At 42.0% G+C, this 19,269-nt stretch overlaps 1 protein-coding gene across 2 annotated transcripts in view; it reads right to left on the bottom strand.

The window, feature by feature from the left end:
* Positions 1 to 8,823: 8,823 nt before the first annotated feature.
* The window catches only part of LOC125436113 (neurotrypsin-like), a 40,273-nt gene continuing 29,827 nt past the window's right edge, over positions 8,824 to 19,269 (bottom strand). For both annotated transcript variants that reach the window (XM_048502747.1, XM_048502748.1), the window contains exons 11-13: positions 17,179 to 17,301; positions 13,220 to 13,500; positions 8,824 to 10,852 (exon numbers count right to left, since the gene is read on the bottom strand). In XM_048502747.1, coding sequence (XP_048358704.1) covers positions 10,542 to 10,852; positions 13,220 to 13,500; positions 17,179 to 17,301 — 715 coding nt within the window. In that variant the 3' untranslated portion in view covers positions 8,824 to 10,541. The remainder of the gene's footprint in view (positions 10,853 to 13,219; positions 13,501 to 17,178; positions 17,302 to 19,269) is intronic.

Genomic DNA, 19,269 nt, shown 5'->3' with positions numbered 1-19,269 from the left:
TTTCCAAGTTCTTGCCCCACCCGAACCCACAGTTAGAGGTTACATATGAATGTACCCTTTATTCAGGCCCACTCAGAACTTCGAGAGCATCGTGCCTCTCCAGTCAAAATACCAGTGACTAACAGGGAAGAGATTAAGGAAATCCTGGATGACTGGAAGACTCTTGAGGCAGATGTTAAAGAGATCGTGGATTGCCAACATTCTATCAGAAGAACGCTTTTCCAATCCATTTCAAGTAGTCATGATTCTATTATTCAGAAAGAGAATCTAAGCAGAGATAAGCTCAGTGCAACTAGCACTGAACCAGTAAATTTGACAGGCATTGCACCTACCTCAAGCCTACTACCTCAAACTCCCTCTCCTTACGTGAAGAGTCCAGTACTTAATAAACAAGCAGAACTTAAAGGCCATTCCGATTCTCAAACTACAATAGCAGATTACGAACTTGATATGAGATCGTCAAGAGTCCTGCACCAAGAAAAATTCTATAACGATCATGAGAAAACATGGGCGCAAGAACTTGGAGAACTGGAGACACCCCAGGGAATGGTAGAAATGTCCGATCAACAAACAAGCATGGAGACCAATCTAATTAGTGATGCACAGGTAGATGATACTGACAATCAAAATGAATCTGCTACTTGGCAAAAGGAAGTATTCGAGGGATTTCAGGAATTACCACATCCTGAACAAAAGAAAGTGTTAGACAAGCTTGAGGCAACAAGAAATAAATTTGCCCAACTTATGAATCCTCTGAAACATTCATCGGCCATAACTTGCTTAAGTCCTCCTTCATCTGAGGAACACAGTAGTGGAAATATACCAGCTATCCCCCCTCGAAATAATCCTCAATCCATGGAGAGAGCATCTAGCACTGATGAACATGATTTAATTACTTTTGATACCATAGCTACCCCAAAAACTGTTGGTGCTAGAACTAGAGGAAATACCACTAATGGATGTATCCAGCATGCACCAATAATTATTGAAGAACTTCCCCAATTAGAATGACGCCAGAGGCACTTTAAACTCTCTGTCCTGTCTTGGAACATTGCAGGCTGGAGTAACAAAGTAAAAAACAGATATTTTATGAACTTTCTGACAGACTTCAATATCATTCTTCTTCAAGAAACTTGGTCTAACTTGAATATCATGATGGATGGTTACACTGCATCCTCCTTACCAGCAATCAAGGCCTCACATTATGGACGTTACTCAGGAGGCCTATCTATTCTAACAAGAAATGATATTGTTAAGAAATTCCTACCCAACTGTTCTTCCATTGCACAAGCAGTTTTAATTTATACTGAGAATACCCCATTAATTTTTATTAATGTATACCTTCCCCCAGGATTGGACTCGGATTCGCTCTCCACTACTTGGAATACGCTATCGAACTATTTAGAAGAGCTTGAAGAGAGTCATCCCACTGCCGAACTTATCTTAGCTGGTGATTTTAATGCCCGTGTTGGCAATGATTTAATGGCGTTTTTAACAAGAGAAGGTTTAGATGATGATTATATACACCTTTTGTTGCTTCCGCACCAGCGCACTTCCAAAGACCATACACTAAACTCAGCTGGTGTGAACTTAATTAAATTCGCCATCAAAAATAATAAGCTTTGGCTAAATGGTCTTAGCACTTTTAAAAATGCTGAGGACTATACTAGGGTAACTACTTGGGGCCAAAGTGTAATCGACTATGTTATTATCTCCCCACTCTTACTGAATTCGATTCAATCGTTTTTTGTAGGTGACTTCCTGTTAAGTGATCATCTCCCACTATGCTTCTCTCTGAATACTAACCTAAAAAAACCCGTACTGGTTAATTCAACAACTTCTCAAAATTATTTTCCGCGGACAGTCTGGTCCTCACATGCCAAGTCTAAAATAATGGCTTGGTTTAACTCCCCTTTGACCACTACTCTCAAAAATTCCATAACTAACACTGAGCTACCTACTTTCAGCATTTCTAGTTATGAACAATTAATCAAAACTTTTATAAATGCCTCCATTTATCAACACTCTGCCATTACTAATCAAGATACGAGCAATCTGCGGGGGAAAAGGGATTGGTTTGACAGAGACTGTATTACTTACAACAACAATATCCGAGCCCTATATAGGTATTATCGTCATACGGGCTCCAAGGACATTTTGTCTCAAATTGCCACTCTTAAGTATGAATTCAAAACCTTAACCAAACAGAAGCACCAAGATTTTGTAATATTGCAATGGAATAAACTATTACAAGCCTCCATTGACAAGGATGCAAAGTGCTTCTGGGCATTGGTAAATAACACCACAGGCCTGCATAAGCTTTCTACCTCTTCTATCTCCCCAGACAGGTGGTTTAATTATTTCTCAAACCTCTTTCATGATCAGACATCTAATGAAATTGACTGGCCAGACACTGACCAACTCCCTATTTGGCCTCCAGTTACTCCTGCAGAAGTTACCATCTTGATTGATAATATGAAAGAGGGGAAAGCCCCAGGCCCTGATGCACTTATTTCAGAAATCTTCAAACTAAATTCGAACTGGTGGGCTGAATTGCTAGCAGCGCTTTTTACCCATGTCAACAACTCAGGCCAAATCCCTAAATCTTGGCTTTCTGCCATACTTGTGCCGATATACAAAAAAGGAGATCCAAGTGATCCCACAAATTTCCGTCCGATTGCTCTCTTATCAGTGGCCGGAAAGATTTATTCCAAATTCCTGCTGAACAAAATAGAATCTTGGCTGGCACACAATAAAATTCTTGGAGCTGAGCAAATTGGCTTCCGTAAAGGAAAAGCAACTTTAGATCACGGCCTTATTTTGTTTCATCTAGCGAACAAGTATGTTACCATGGGAAAGAGCAAACTATATGCAGCATTCATTGACCTTAAGGGAGCCTTTGACTCCATCTCTAGAGAACTTCTATGGCAGAAACTCCGGGTTTTAAGAATTGACCCAAGACTGCTCCTCCTGATCCAACAACTCCACTCGAATACATCTTGCCAGGTCAAATGCTCGCAAGAGGGCCTGCTAACAGAAAATATCGCAATCACGAAAGGAGTCAAGCAAGGCTGCATACTAGCCCCCACACTGTTCAATATTTTTTTGAATGATTTAGCCCCTGCATTATCAGAAACCAATAGTCATCCTCCTATTCTAAATGCATTGCCAATACCATTAATGTTATATGCGGATGATGCAGTTTTACTTTCAAGATCTAAAGTGGGCCTTCTCCGTTTGATTAGGCGATGCATCCAGTATTGTAAAACTAATAAACTGGAGATTAATTATAACAAATCCAAAATTTTAGTTTTTTCACGACGGTTGAAGATGCACAAGTGGGAAGTCAATAATATTACTCTGGAGCAGGTCAAACAATTTAAATACCTAGGAATCACCTTCTCTTATAATCTGTCTTGGCGCCCGCATCGCAATCTTTCCTCAACCATGGCCTCCAATAGCGTGAGAGCAGTCTCCCGTTTCTTTTACAACACTGGTAATAGATATATACCTGCAGCAATTAAGGTATTTAATGCCAAAGTCGGAGCACAGATATTATACGGGTCCCCAATTTGGATCTCTGCAGTTAATAAAACCATTAACACTCTACAATCCAAATTTCTACACAAAATAATGGGCCTACCTAACTGTGTTCCCTTTGCTGCTATTTGCCTGGAAACGGGACAGATCACTTTTGAGACCTTGGCTTGGTTAAGAGCATTCAAATATTGGCTCAAAATACATTATCAACAGGACTCTTCCAGTTTCATTCACTTTTTTCTACAAGATAGCAAATCAATGTTATGGTCAAATATTATCAAAAACAAAATTGAAACCATTGGTCTATCCTTGGAATCGCTCAGTATGCTTACCCTTACTGAGGCTTATAACACCCTGAAAGTGAAACTGCTTGATGTGGAATTCCAAACACTGACCAAGGCAGCAAAAAGGACATGCTCACCACTTAATCTAGCAATACCCCCAATCCAAGGCCAAATGGCTAACTATTTAATTACTCTGGTTAACCCAACACAACGGCGAGCCTTGACGCTTGCCAGATTTAATGTTATGCCCTCCGCTTTTTTGCGTGGCAGGTTCAATAATCTTGATAAAACTCAAAGATTATGTTCCTGCAACCAAACGCAGATTGAAACCATAGCCCATTCTCTGTTTCACTGCTCGAGAACCAAGGGAGTCAGAGATCGATATGTAAATTCCATACCACTACTCACCATGGCCCCTGCTGACTTGGTTGCAATTCCAATTCTTCTGAATAATACCAACCCTGAGATTGTGGCAAACTTTCTCCTTGAAATAATTGAATGCAAATAATCCAGCAATGGGTCTAAGTAGGTTTAGAGCATAAGTAATTAACTTCTCCCTTCCTTATCACGCCACCTTACTTTAATATTTTATTGCTATACTACAATATATTAACCTGGGAATTTAGCATGTCTCTGTAGCAGCTCTGAAATGTTTATCTGTGGTATTAATTTTAGATGTAATATGTGTTTCAATTTCTGTCTCTTGCTAATAGTAATCATAACAAACATGGTCAGTATGATGCAGACAGAATTTGCTTGTTGTTGGGTGGTTCGGGCCCAGTGGAATGAGAACTGGGGGCCTTCTTTTTGTTGAAGATGTGAACATGGATCGATGTGTCATGCGGGTTTGCATTGGATGTGTTTTGCTGTATTGGTTTGTTTTGTAGCTATTGTGTTTTTTTAATATGCCAATAAAGGCTTTCTGTTCAGTTCAAGAAAATGGGGGGGGGGAGGAGGGGGTTAAGGCCCTTCTCTGTGAATGCCACAGTCCCTATCCAAAACTGGCACCAGGGAACAGAGTTCCCACCAATGGCACTCCAGGCATAGTCTGATCCAAGTATCCTTGATGGGCACTGGTCCCCCTGTGTAATGTGTGAATCAGCCATCAAGTGAAAGGCTTTGCTGCCCAGAGCAAAGTTTACCTCCCTTCCCTTGACCTCTGTCCCCTGGCTTTGATATTTACTCTCCCCTGGACTGAAAGGCACTGAAGAAGAAGAAGAAGAAGAAGGAGGAGGAGGAGGAGGAGGAGGAGGCGGAGGAGTTTGCGTTTGGATTTATATCCCCCCTTTCTCTCCTGCAGGAGACTCAAAGGGGCTTACAATCTCCTTGCCCTTCCCCCCTCACAACAAACACCCTGTGAGGTAGGTGGGGCTGAGAGAGCTCCGAGAAGCTGTGACTAGCCCAAGGTCACCCAGCTGGTGTGTGTGGGAGTGTACAGGCTAATCTGAATTCCCCAGATAAGCCTCCACAGCTCAGGTGGCAGAGCAGGGAATCAAACCCGGTTCCTCCAGATTAGATACACGAGCAATTAACCTCCTACATCATTGCTGCTCCTATGCCACTGGGTCTAATGAGACCATCTCAAATGTGTTGCTAAATTGTCTTCTATTTACAGTAGCTAGGAGTCATATATTGGGATCTCTGTAGTCTTATGTACCAGTAATTATATTACTTTGAAACTATTCTTTTCAAACTATGTGGGCTGGTTAACAGCCATAGCCAGATTTCTTGCATCTGTTTTTAAATTATCTTTGTATTTATTGTTTTATTGCAATACCCCCATTTTTGTTTTATTTATAATCCTATAAACCTATGGTTGAAGGGATCAGAAATAAAATAAAATTTGATTTGATCTGACCCATTGTATCTTCAATTAATTAATCCCGTGAATCCCGGTTTTACTTGTTTTAGTTGGGTTAATCCTGTGAATCCCGGTTTTATTTGTTTTAATTGTATTGTAATTTATTTTATATGGATAGTTTTTGTTCTGTTTTTAACTGGCAAAAGCAATAAATAAACTTTTAAAAAATGATTTTTACTCTCTCCTTCCATCATCCACCAAAACAGCATAGAATAATGACAGCTGGCATTTGATCGAATAGTGATCAATAATGTAAACTCAACACAAACCACAAAAGAATTAATGGACATAAATCCTGATATTAGAAACTGCAATATTCAAAAACCAGTGAAAGAACATTTTAATATTCCTGATTGTTCCATTGCCGACCGGGCAATCCTCAGAAAGAGAAGTTTCAAAGGGGAATGACAACATGAGATTGCTGAAGTCAAGTTAATTCACAAGTTCAGAACAATGGACCTCCCAGGGCCAATTAGGGAGGTAGGATTCTGATCTAAGTATAGATGCCACTTTTCTGCCCCAAGCATTCCCCCTCTGCTCTAATGAAACTGATTACAATATACATCATGCCTCTGCATTCTTTGCAAGCTTTCTTTACAACCCCTCTCCTACATTCTGTGATGGAAAGATCCCCATTCTTACCTGTGTCTGACAAATTGAGCTTTGACTCTTGAAATCTCGTACCTAGAAACCTTTTTTGGCCACTGTTGAGAAAAACGTAACAGTAGCTGGTTCTGGTGGGTTTTCCGGGCTGCGTGGCCGTGGTCTGGTGGATCTTGTTCCTAATGTTTCACCTGCATCTGTGGCTGGCATCTTCAGAGGCGTATCACAGAGGGAAGTCTGTTACACACTGTGTCCTTCCCACCAGAACAGTGGCGTAACTAGGCAAACTGGAGCCCTGGGCAAAACCTGAGTTTGATGCCCCCCCAGGCGCGTGCACCCCCCAGCCCCCTTGTAGCTACGCCCAGTGGTGTATCTAGGCAAACTGGAGTTTGGCACACACACCCCCGGGCAGCCGCCCTTCCCCACTGTGACCAAGCAATGATTTTTTACACCAGGTCGTTTCAAAGTCACATTATAGAACATGCCCCAACTCACAAATCTGAGCACAGCAATAAGCCTTGCCACACAGCAGAAATAATATTTTTGAAAACATTGTCGAAATGCTTTCAAAATGTTTTATTACTGCTATGAAAACATTTTATGGTGTTGTATCCAGTCTACCCAATTGGGGGAAACAGCATCACTTTCAATGTTATTTAAACTGAGAACCCCAGATTCTCCCTTTAAGGTGGATTTAAAAGGAGAATCTGGGCTCCCTAGTTTAAACAAGTGATGCTGGAATCCACCCCCAAACAGCATCATTTTCAGTGGTGTTTAAACTAGGGAGCCCAGATTCTCCTTTTAAATTCACCTTAAAGGGAGAATCTGGGGTTCCCGGTTTAAACAACATTGAAAGTGATGCTATTTTGAGGTTGATTCTCCCCCACCCTGAAAGAGAATCACTTTCAATGTTTAAACTGGGGACCTCAGATTCTCCCTTTAAATCCATGCCAAAGGAGGGAGGATTTAAAAGGGAAATCTGGGGAAATTTGAGAGGTGCCTGCTGTCAGGGATGCAATTGTTAAGCTAGCAGCACCAAACTTTCAGGGTATCTTTAGGAGACTCTTCTAATGATACCACCCAGGTTTGGTGAAGTTTGGTTCAGGGGGTCCAAAGTTATGGACCCTCAAAGGTGTAGCCCCCATCTTCCTTAGCTCCCATTGGAAACAATGGGTGATGGGGCACCCCCTTTGGGAGTCCATAGCTTTGGACCCCCTGGACCAAACTTCACAAAACCTGGGTGGTATCAGTAAAAGACTCCCATTGGAAACAATGGGGGATGGGGCACCCCTTTTGGGAGTCCATAGATAGCTAAAGGCTGAGGTCTAAGACATCTTGTCTAATATTACAGCCGGCTGGCTTAATTAAGTTGTATTAAACTAACATGTTCCTGAAGAAGATGGACGATTGAAAACGCAAATACGCGATTGCGTTTGAATGAATTGAACTATTGAATTATTCACTGAAGCAGAGCAGCCTACAGACAGTGACGCTTGACTTTCGCAACAGCGGAGCAGCACTCAAACTCTTTGGCAAGATATTGCTGGCACCGCACTCTGTTATGGACTTTTGCAGTTTGCTTTCTGCTGTTTCAGATATATAGCACTGAATAAGGAGTTTAGCTTCTTATGAACCATACCTCTTTATGTTTAGGATTTGTGGTGCATTTCAGCACATTGTTATGTAAAATTGTATTACAGTTTAAGAACTTATGTCAATAAGATACATTTGAGTTTTGAGACTATAGTAGACTATTTATTTGACTATAATTGTTGATGTTTTCACTACCAGCCAGCCGGTGTGCTGCACTATTTCCTGGGTTATCAGTTTCACGCCGCACACCTGTTTGTGTTTATTTTATTTCGCCAATGCCATACCACATTTAGTTTTTCTTTAGAAACAAAGCAATTAGTTAAAAAGAACAAAAGTTGTTGAGTTTCTTTTTTATATTTGAACATGTCATTTTGCTTTGACGGTTAGAACTATATAGACGGGGAGATAAAGTTACGATTAGTATTTGTATCTAAAATAGTAATGAAGATAATCAAAAGACGGTATAATTACTTAATTATTATCTGAAATGTGTTATGTATTGACTATCGAATTCTATCTAAGTTCGTTTTCTTATTTTGAACAACTGTAATTGGAAATCTTAATACACTTTATTTTTTTAAAAATGTAGCCCTAATCTGAGTCCCAAAAACAAATTCTAATGCGCCAAAAAACAACCACCAGAGAAGAGAACATTTCCCCTTGACAATGCTTCAGTGTGGGGCAGTGTGGGGCAGTGTGGGGCAAGAAAGCAGTCAAGTTGTGCGACGGTGGTTAGTGTGAAGACCCAGGTTGGACTCCCAGCTGTGCCATGAAAGCTTGCTGACCTTGGGTCAGTCAAAGGCCCCTTCTGCATATGCAGAACAATGCACTTTCAATCCACTTTCATAATTGTTTGCAAATGGATTTTGTTATTCCACAAAGCTGCAAACTGCATTGAAAGTGGACTGAGAGTGCATTATTCTGCTTGTGCGGAAGGGGCCATACAGTCTCACCATAACCTATCTCAAAGTGCTGCTGTGAGAGCAAAATGGAGAAGGGAATGATGTAAACTGCTTTGAGTTCCCATCTGGGGACAGCTGGAATTAATTGACCTAAATGAATAAACAAATACTTCCAGAGTTATATAGCAAATTGCCTTTGGGATAACAGCAATTTCTGCTTTATTGAAGTCTTTTCTTGTCATGTAAGGATTGTAAGAAGTGGTGGAATGAGTGATCATGTCTGGACATGTGGGGCAGCATGAAATCACCCTGTGCGCATAAGTATTATCTCTTGAGTGGGATGTTCCTCTTTGGGTGATTCCCCATGGTGCCCAACTTGGCTTTATCCCAGCCCTGGCACGTGCTCTCCCCTTCATCCCGCATTTTTCAAAAACCGGCAGGAAGGTGCAACTTTTTGAAAAATGCAGTCCGAGGCCAGATCAGTGGGAGACATGGGGAAGACAATTGGTTTATTTTTCCCGCCCTAGGGAGTGACGTGAAACGTTCCAGCCAATCAGAGCGCAGTGAGCTGGGCACAGAGCGCATGAAGCCTTTTAAATTTTTGTGTGTGTGCTGGTCGTGGCTATGAAGAAGCGCTCCTGAAAAGAGCATGTATGCTTGTGTAGCAACGACGGGAGTCGCCATGGCTGGCACAAGGTAAAAAAGACTACTTGCGCTTCTACGAAGCTGCACGAAATTAAAAAAAAAACAAGCAGAGAAGAGGGGTGTTGTTCTCGCCCCAACACAACAACCAATCAAAACGAAGAACAAAATAGCTAACCATAGTGGCTGTAAAAGCAGAAGCTTTGAAACCTAGGCTCCGTTGCCCTAAGTACACCCAAGAAACTGACATGTTGATATCGTTGTGTATGCAATTATCTAATTATTACAGCAGCTTCCATTGCTCCTCAGCTCATGTGGTAGCATGGTGTGAGTGCCACTGGAGCAGAGCCATATCACCCTTTCCAGTATCTTGAGAACCAATTTGCACAATACAAAATCCTCCTGGCTGCCTCAAGGACTTTGGATCATATGTGGACTGAATGTTCCACGTTTCCAATGCATGTGTGCACCCAATTCAGATTGGTACACATGGAGAAGCTTTCCCACGCACGCCACTTCCCCAAGCTGAAAAACGTATACATACAGGGTCTCTTTTTCAGCCACCACCATCCATGGTTTCTTTTTAAGAAAACTGAAAAGAACAGCATTGGCTCAGTTCAGACATAACACCAAACCACTGCTTGTGATCAACTAGCAACCCAAAGTTGGAGCTGATGAAGTGGTTCAGAAAGCACGGTTTGTTCGCACTGAGGTTCGGTGCGGTCCAGTGTAAACAGTGCTGATGAATCTGGATTACAGTAATGCTGACTTGCATGCAAATGGATTATTGCAGATACCATCTAAGCAATTTCATTCTACCACAGTCGTGAAATGTATAAATATGCCAACATTGGATCGTAGTGGAGATCATAGCAACACCTCAAGTCCTGGCTGATCCTGAAGGAATACGTTGACCTACAGGATTTAAAATGAATGTGAAGATACCAAATGTAAGATTTCAAAATGACATTAGTGGTCCAAAGTAAGTTCTTGGGGAGCATTTAGAACAAATCTTCTTTGGTTCCACTGGCAGCAGTCGGCAACGAAATACAGTTAGAAATGAAACCAGCGGGCCATAGTTTTAGATTCAATTAGGTGAAACTGGCTTAGCTGCTTTCACTTCAGTTTGGTTACCTTCTTGATCCAAGGCACAAATTTGCTGACTTTTGTGTAAACCCCGGGGGAATCTTTCTGGCCGCACCCATAACCCCAGGAAGTGATCCCCAGAATAACCCAGTGTCCACTTGACCTTTGACACATCAGTGGCCCCCCGCTATCGCCCTGGCAGCTGTCCACTCGATTATCCTCAGAAAGGTTTGCGGCACAAAGCATACGATTCGTGAACTTTCTTCCATAACGGGACCTGCAGACTTTCTGGGAGAGCAGGGGTACCAAGCCCTGGAGGAGCGTCCTCGAATAAGATTTCCCTGGAAGAAGAATAGAGGACAATTAGCACAGCTTGAGGTACAGAAAAGCAACCTTTACCCTCCCACCCCCTCACCAAGAAAGGACTACTATAAAGAGGTTCAGGCAAGAAAAATTCCTTCTCTAGATGAGAAACACGGTTTTATTAAATGTGAATTTTAATGTCATCATCTGTCAGGATGGCAGCTGCCTGGGGAACTGTGGCTTTCAGCTATGCAATGCTTTTGCTCCTTGGTCTTTTTCCACAGCTGGCTTATCAGTTCACCTTGTCATGCCCTTATATAAAGCCGTGGTGTGACGGCACTTGGAGTACTGTGTTCAGTTCTGGTTGCCACACCTGTGAGGTAGGTGGGGCTGAGAGAGCTCCAAGATGCTGTGACTAGCCCAAGGTCACCCAGCTGGCATGTGTGGGAGTGCACAGCCTAATCTGAATTTCCCAGATAAGCCTCCACAGCTCAGGCGGCAGAGCTGGGAATCAAACCCGGTTCCTCCAGATTAGATACTCGAGCTCTTAACCTCCTACGCCACTGCTGCTCCTTTACCTTTTTACCTAGTTGTAAGCCACTTCAGTTTCAAATAGTACTTAATATTGTGCTATATTATGAGCCTACCCAACTGCTACAGTCATATTCAGAGATCCTGTTTCAGGTGCCTCTGCCTTCTGAAATCAGGCGGATGGCAAACCAGGAGAGAACCTTCTTGGCTGTGGCACTCAAACTCTGCAACTCTCTCCCCTGGGACGCCCTTGTCCTCTTTTGCTGCCATCTTTTGACAGCCCAGGAAAAACTTTTAATTTCACTTGACATTTCCTCAGTGATCCTACCTTCCTGCCCAATAATTTCAATTGCTGTTTTCATATTTATTATGAGCTCCGGTTTCAACAATCGTAATGTTTTGTTGGTATTCGATGTGGCAATGTCTAATGCGCAAAGGAACTGAGAAGAGTGGTCAGTTACAGGAGGCTGTAGAGTTCTTAGTGTGTCCCCTCTTTCCTTTTGTGTCACATCTTCTCTGTCCTTGGACTGATGCTTCTTCTCAAAAGCCGGTTGCAGAGACTCTTCCTAGTGAGCAAGAGAGCAGCACGCTCTCTGTCCCTCTTTCCTATCCTAAACAGTTCCTAATAAACATTTACCTTTTGCCCTTTTAATCAGTGTGTTAGTCGCTTCTTTGTGCAGTAAACTCCAACAGTTGGTTTGGTTGGTTTTAATGGTTTTTAAGATGACATTTTATTGTGAGTTTTTTAAAAATTTGTTAGCGGCCTTGCTTGCCTTTCCCAGGGCAGAAAAGTGGAGCAGAAAATGTGTATCCATAAAAATCCAGGCGTGCAAGAGCTACTACTATATGGATTTCATTTTTTAAAAAATCATATATACCACTTTTTAACACAGTAAATCCAAAGTTAATGGTTCAGAGATATGTTAGTGGGAAACCACCCCAGCTAATGCAGAGGACACTGCTAAGATACTATCCCATTTTAACATTCCTGGTGCAGTTGTGATTTAATTTCATATATATGAAAAGTTCTAATCACGTAACTGCTTTTTTTGTGGAGCAGTGCCTTATATCATACATCTCTGCAATGAAAAGGGTTAGAGGGTTACATTTTTGTCAAACAAAACCTGGGCATTCTTGATAGTCACATCTTTACAACATTTTAACACCACTACAATATCTCAATGTCTGATGTTTCAAATAGCACTTTGATGGAGAATGAATGGCTTCCAAGGGACCTGGGCAAGGAAAAGCACACCAAAAATCGCACAGTTGTACAGCTTTGCCAAAACCTCACAGTAAAGCAGGTTTGAAAAAGATGGGAGGAACTCCAGAGGTACCTGGAAGCACCTTAATGTTTTTGGGAAGCAGGAGAAACCTTTGCCTCCCAATAGCTTCTATGTTGGGCAAACAACCTGGGAATCTTGACGATATTGCCTACTTTCTCCGGAGAACCCCTTTCGTTCAACTGCCAGAGCTTCTAACCATCAGTTTTGTTTGCTGCAGTCATCTCGTTTGACGGACTTTATCTGAATTGTGCATTAATCTGGCAAAACAAAAATTTAAACAATCTATGCCATAGGTGTCAAACTCGCGGCCCTCCAGATGTTGTGGACTACAGCTCCCATCATCCCCTGCCAGCATCATACTGGCAGGGGATGATGGGAACTGTAGTCCACAACATCTGGAGGGGCGCAAGTTTGACACCTGTAATCTATGCTTTTTATTTGAAAACATAGCAGCCTCTTTGTGATCATAGTTGTGGCCTAAAAGATGGTTCGTGGTTGGGTCTCTAAAGGACTGGCCTCCCAGCTCTTATTAACTCTCATCAAGGGTTCCTCTACAAGAGATCTTAAAACGATGCCCACCCCCCTCACCTGTGTCTCCCCAGCCAGATATGATACAAGCCTTTCGGTCAATGGCAGACTTCTCTTTCCTGCTAGGCAGACAGATGGGAAGGACGTGGTGGCTGAAGGAGAGGCAACGGCCATCGATCCCCCGAATCCTGACCAGGGCGATGTCATTGTCATTGCTGCTGGACTGATAGTTCCTGTGGAGGATAATCTTTTCCACTGGCAGTTCTCTTTCATACTCGTCCCTCACGCCGGTATGGTAATCCCCAACCCGCAGCAGGTAGCGGCGCACGTCTACCCCAAACCTGTTCACAAGGGAGAAGTCAGCTCATTATTTGTCACCGTAGGTCCATTCCACACAGCCAAAATAAAACGTTTTAAGACAGGAAATAAAATGTTTCCTATGTGGAGTCCTGCAAAGTTTTTAGTCCACTAAGTTTTATTTCCAGCCTCAAAACATTTCATTTGCATCCTGTTCTCTAGCAATTATTTTCTGAAAATGTTTTTAAAATGTTTTCAGTTGCTGTGCGATCTCTTTAAGATGTTTCCCATGCCTCCTGGACTTCCTTGTTGGCACCGTTTTCTGAACGGCTGCCAGCCGTCTCCATGAATTTCTCACAGGTTGTTGTTTTTTTCAAATTTTGGGGCTGGGAGCAGGATCATGTCTTCACACTATGAAGACATTGTTAGATTTAGAAGAAGAAGAAGAGTTTGGATTTATATCCCCCCTTTCTCTCCTGCAGGAGACTCAAAGGGGCTTACAATCTCCTTGCCCATCCCCCTCACAACAAACACCCTGTGAGGTGGGTGAGGCTGAGAGAGCTCCGAGAAGCTGTGACTAGCCCAAGGTTCCCCAGCTGGCGTGTGTGGGAGTGTACAGGCTAATCTGAATTCCCCAGATAAGCCTCCACAGCTCAGGTGGCAGAGCTGGGAATCAAACCCAGTTCCTCCAGATTAGAGTACACAAGCTCTTAACCTCCTACGCAGCATGGAAAAGAAAAGGAAGTTCGTGGACGGTCTCCTGGCCCAGACATGTGCTCATTCCATCAGACATGACCCCTAGAGAATCACAGCATGAGACTTTGAAGCCTTGTAGCATCGGATCCATGGAGGTTTAGAAAAAAATCCAAAACAACCACAAAATGGCTGCCAGGAATCTTGAGAGGGTGAGTGTGAACCAATAGGGGAGATTGAAAACATTTTGCAAACATTTACAAAACATTTTCAATGACTTGTGCGGAATGGGCCATATTTCATCTCAATCGATCGATCTTTATTACAGTCATAGATCAGCATATACCAGCATAAGGCAGATAAGACGCTCACAGTTAAAAGGATAAAATATGTTAAATCTATAAATATGTATCTACAAGAACCTAGTGGCAAAAGAAAATTTGGGAACACAAAAATGGTATGGGGAGCACAGAGCGGATGGAATAAGAGCATACATATTTAAAGGAAACAAGACAAAAGGGAACAGTAAAACTAGCAAATAAAAGACTACAATTAATAGTCATTAAGTCTGTTCTATGGCACAGACCATCCTGCAATGTACTTCAAGGGCTGCTACACAAAACCTGGCAACACTGTATGTTATACTTCATCTCTAGCACTTCATCAATGCCACCTTTCCTCCTGCTTCTCCTTCCCAATTTTATCCTCGCAACAATTCTTATGAGGTAAGTTTGGTTGAAAGAAGGTCACCCAGTCAGTTTCATGGCCCAATGGGGGTTTGAAGCCTGGGTTTCCCCAGTCGCAGTCCAACGCTCTGCCCACTAAACCCTACTGGCTTCATGCTGATTTTCCGTTGGATTCTTTTGAGCAGGGTTATGGGGAAAGTACAGAGGAGGGCAACCAAGATAATTAGACAGTTGGAGCATTTTCCCTATGAGAAACCGCTGGGAGGTCTGGGCTTTGTTAGTCTAGAAAAGAGATAGCTAAGAGGAGACATGATACAGATTTATAAAATTATGTATGGGGTGGAGGGAGCTTTTTCTCCCCCTCTCATAACAACAGAACTCAGGGAAACCCAATAGAATAGATGGGAACTAGATTCAGGACACACAAATGGAAATTTATTTTTAATTTTTATTTTATTTATGGGTTTTGTATACTGCATAATTTCCTCATACAGCATAATTTCCTCATACAACATATACAAACAAAACCCCATTAAATTAGATTAAGTTAGATTAAAACACAGCAGTAATTAACAAAGATGGCGTCAGCGATAAACCCCAATTAAAACCCTCCCAGAGAGAGGGGGGGGGGAAACAAAACAGGAAAGTGGGTCCCCTAGATGGCAAAGGAACTCCAAGTCGGAGGAATAAAAGGGAGGGGGCACTTCAGCGGCCGGACACTCCAAAAGCCCGGTGGAACAACTCAGTCTTACAGGCCCTGCGGAACTCACCAAGATCCCGCAGGGCCCGGACAGCTGGAGGGAGAGTGTTCCACCAGGCGGGGGCCAAGGCCGAGAAGGCCCTGGCCCGAGTGGAGGCCAGCCGCATCATGGAGGGGCCAGGGACTACCAGCAAATTGGCCTCTGCTGAGAACAGAGGCCGAGTAGGGACATATGGGGTAATGCGGTCCCGAAGGTACAATACACAGAAATGATTAAAATTAGGAATTCTCTGCCAGAGGGCCTAGTGACAGCCACAGGCTTAGCTGCCTTCAAAAGGGTATTTGACATCTGCACAGAGGTTAGACCCATCAATGGCCACTAGATGTGACTAAATGGAACCTCCACATTCAGAGGCAGCCGACCTCAGAAACCAAGCACGAGGAGGTGACATCATTAAAAGGGCACTGCCTCTTTGCCTTGTTGTTGGCCCTCCAGAGGAACTGACTGGCCACTGTGAGAGACAGGATGCTGGACTAGATAGACCTTTACTGGTCTGATCTAGCAGGGCTCTTCTGATGGTCTTACATTTTTTGTTACTCATGTTGACTTGTAAAGCATTGTAAGCGCAGAAGAAAGAAAGGATGATAGAAAGAAATAGAAAGTGGTAGAAAGTAGAGAGAAAGAGAAAAGGGGAAGGATTTTAGATCTACCAGAAGGCTATTTCTTCCTTCTCCCCATTATTTCGGAAAATAATGGAGAGAAAAAGATTCTGGCAGAAATACAGCTTAAAGTCATTTCACAGAATCATAAAAAGTGTCTTTGTTACATTCCAGAAAAATATACATCTTGTGCTGGTGTGAAAAGACAAAGCTCATGAAAATAATGTCTTCAACTAAAACATATCTAAAGCACAGACCCAGAAAATAGAAAATAGAAATAAAGCATATAAATGATTATTTCAACTGAAGTATACTTATATGTAACTTAAGCAAGTTTTCTTGAAGACATTTTAGTATTAAGAATTATTGCTCAGAGATAAAAAAGGGCACTTTGCTTTCCAAAACAACCCCTATTGTCTCTTCCCACATTCCAAAGAAAAGATACTTTCACTTGGCAACGAGCTGAGAAAGTGTGTGTAAAGGAAAGATAACTGATCAGCAGAATTAAAGCAAAGAGAGAGAGAGTCAAGCCATGTGAGAAACTATATTCTTAAGAATGCTATTTAACAATGTATCGCCATGATTAACAATGATGGGAATACTGAAACGTCATGAATTGACAGGGTTTGGCTTTGCAACATTTATGATGCATCAGCTGTCTTTATCCTATAAGAACTGTGACTTTTGTATACTCAGCGCGACTCCTCTGATTCTAAAGCAGACCCTCTGAGGGTTTTATTTAATTATTCCTTGTCGGCTCAAGCTTATTAGCTTACTCTTACTCCATGCTAACGGCATCATATAAATGGCACTGTAGAAATAAATAAACACAGACCCCCACCAACTCCAGCAGTCCGTGCTCAGAAAATATGGTTTCTCGGGGCAGATATTTTAGGGAAGTGAGGAATCCCTCAGCCGAGTCTGACAAGTTCAGGGTAACGGTGCTTTACCAGTCCAGTCCTTTAACTGTTCTTCCATATTACCTTTTGAAGCAGTGTGCTGCCGTCACCACCCAGCAGTGGCTGATAAGCGTTGCTCCGCACAGCAGACGAGCATCCCTGTGAAAACCTTTCAGCCGTAGTGAAGCCTGCCACGGCCAGCCTCCTCTGAAAGAGAAACGGGCAGCAGTGCCAACACCAAAGGACAGTTTGGCACTTGGAAGGCTCAGCCCTGTCCTGCGCCTCACCCTCACCTAACCTGGGGTCTCACTACACGCTAGTCAATCCATGTGCTCTGGTGTCAACTTATACCTCTTTTATGGCCCTGTAAGATAGGTGGAGAAAAGAAGAAGAAGAAGAGTTTGGATTTATTTCCCCCCTTTCTCTCCTGCAGGAGACTCAAAGGGGCTGACAATCTCCTTGCCCTTCCCCCCTCACAACAAGCACCCTGTGAGGTAGGTGGGGCTGAGAGAGCTCCGAGAAGCTGTGACTAGCCCAAGGTCACCCAGCTGGCATGTGTGGGAGTGTACAGGCTAATCTGAATTCCCCAGATAAGCCTCCACAGCTCAGGCGGCAGAGCTGGGAATCAAACCCGGTTCCTCCAGATTAGATACTCGAGCTCTTAACCTCCTACGCCATAGGGGAGTTACAGCATCCTCACCTAAACAGACTGGCAAGAGCAAGTAAGCTATTCTCCCTACGGTTTGTTCTGATCAGTAGGGAAATTGCTAATCTGAAAGAGAACTTTTATAAAATGATGTGTCGTTGGTATATGACCCCAGATAATTGGCTAAAATGCATCGATGTTTCGAATAAGTGTTGAAAATGTTTCGAATAAGTGTTGGAAATGCAAACAGCCAGAAGAGACAATCTATCGCTCACAGTGGCCTTGTGATAAGCAAGCAAAGCAAAGCCTTTATTGGCATACATAGAACAACAGTAACAAAACACAGCAAACATAAAAAATTTAAAAGGCAAAAAGGATAACCTCAGATATATACATATTATTACTGGCTCTGAATTATTTCCGTAACAAAGCTTACAACCTCTTCACAAAAAACAGAGTCAGAATTGTTCAACAAGAGAAATAATCTAATCGAATCTGTGAACTCAGATTGGAAGAGAGGGTGTAGATTGACATATTTAGATCTAATTTTAGCAAATTTAGTGCAATGTAATAGCTGGTGAGCCAATGTTTCGACTACCTTAGAATTACAGCTACACAACCTTTTAGATTTGTCCAGGTTATTAAACCTGCCATGTAGTAAGGCCTTGTGATAAGGCTGGAGAATTGTGGAGATTAAGACATTCCATCATCTACAGGATTTTAAAGGTACAAATGAGACCAGAGGCTTTTTGGTTGGGACTCATGGATGGAACTTTGGAAAGAAAACATGGAACTTTGTTTTTATATATGACAACAGGACCAACAATAATGTATGTGCAATAATTGAAAACTTCAGCTATTCCTACAATTGAAGAATGGCAGTTGAAGGTATTAGAATTAGCAAAGATGGTTAAGTTCACTTTGTTACTTAAAGAAAGGAACTTTAATCAATTTTGGATAATTGGAAACCTATGATAGACTATAAAGATAAAAAAGAAGAAATGAGCTGATGTCTGGTGGCTTTGAAGGTTAATGGACTTATTTATTTATTTATTTATTTATTTATTTATTTATTTATTTATTTATTTATTTATTTATTTATTGTTTCAGCTTTTATACCGCCCCATCCCCGGGGGGCTCTGGACTTTTATAATGAGATTTAGTAGAGAAAAGTGTGATGTTTATCAGTTTATCAGTAATGCTTATAAAGATACAACTCGATCAAGAGGTTTATTTTTCAGAATTAATACTCGATGCAGACAAAATTTGGAATCCTTATAAATGTACTTATTTATATTTTCTGTATCTTTCTGTGTTGTTTTAGGTAAGAATGAGAAAATTGCTTGCCAACCCAAAACCAACTGAATCATATATCTAAAGAGTAATACCTTCAGGTTACATTTTTAGCAACAAATGTAGAGATATACACTGTGAGTGGGTCTGCAGAACACCTAGATTTGACCCAGTAGCACTTTAAGAGACCAACAAAATTTTCAAGGTATAACAATTTGAGAGTCAAAATTCCCATC

This window comes from Sphaerodactylus townsendi, linkage group LG07 (assembly GCF_021028975.2).
Source record: "Sphaerodactylus townsendi isolate TG3544 linkage group LG07, MPM_Stown_v2.3, whole genome shotgun sequence".
NCBI classification, from domain to species: domain Eukaryota; kingdom Metazoa; phylum Chordata; class Lepidosauria; order Squamata; family Sphaerodactylidae; genus Sphaerodactylus; species Sphaerodactylus townsendi.
The sequence above is the reverse complement of the archived record's forward strand: the minus strand, read 5'-3'. Positions and strand labels throughout refer to the sequence as shown.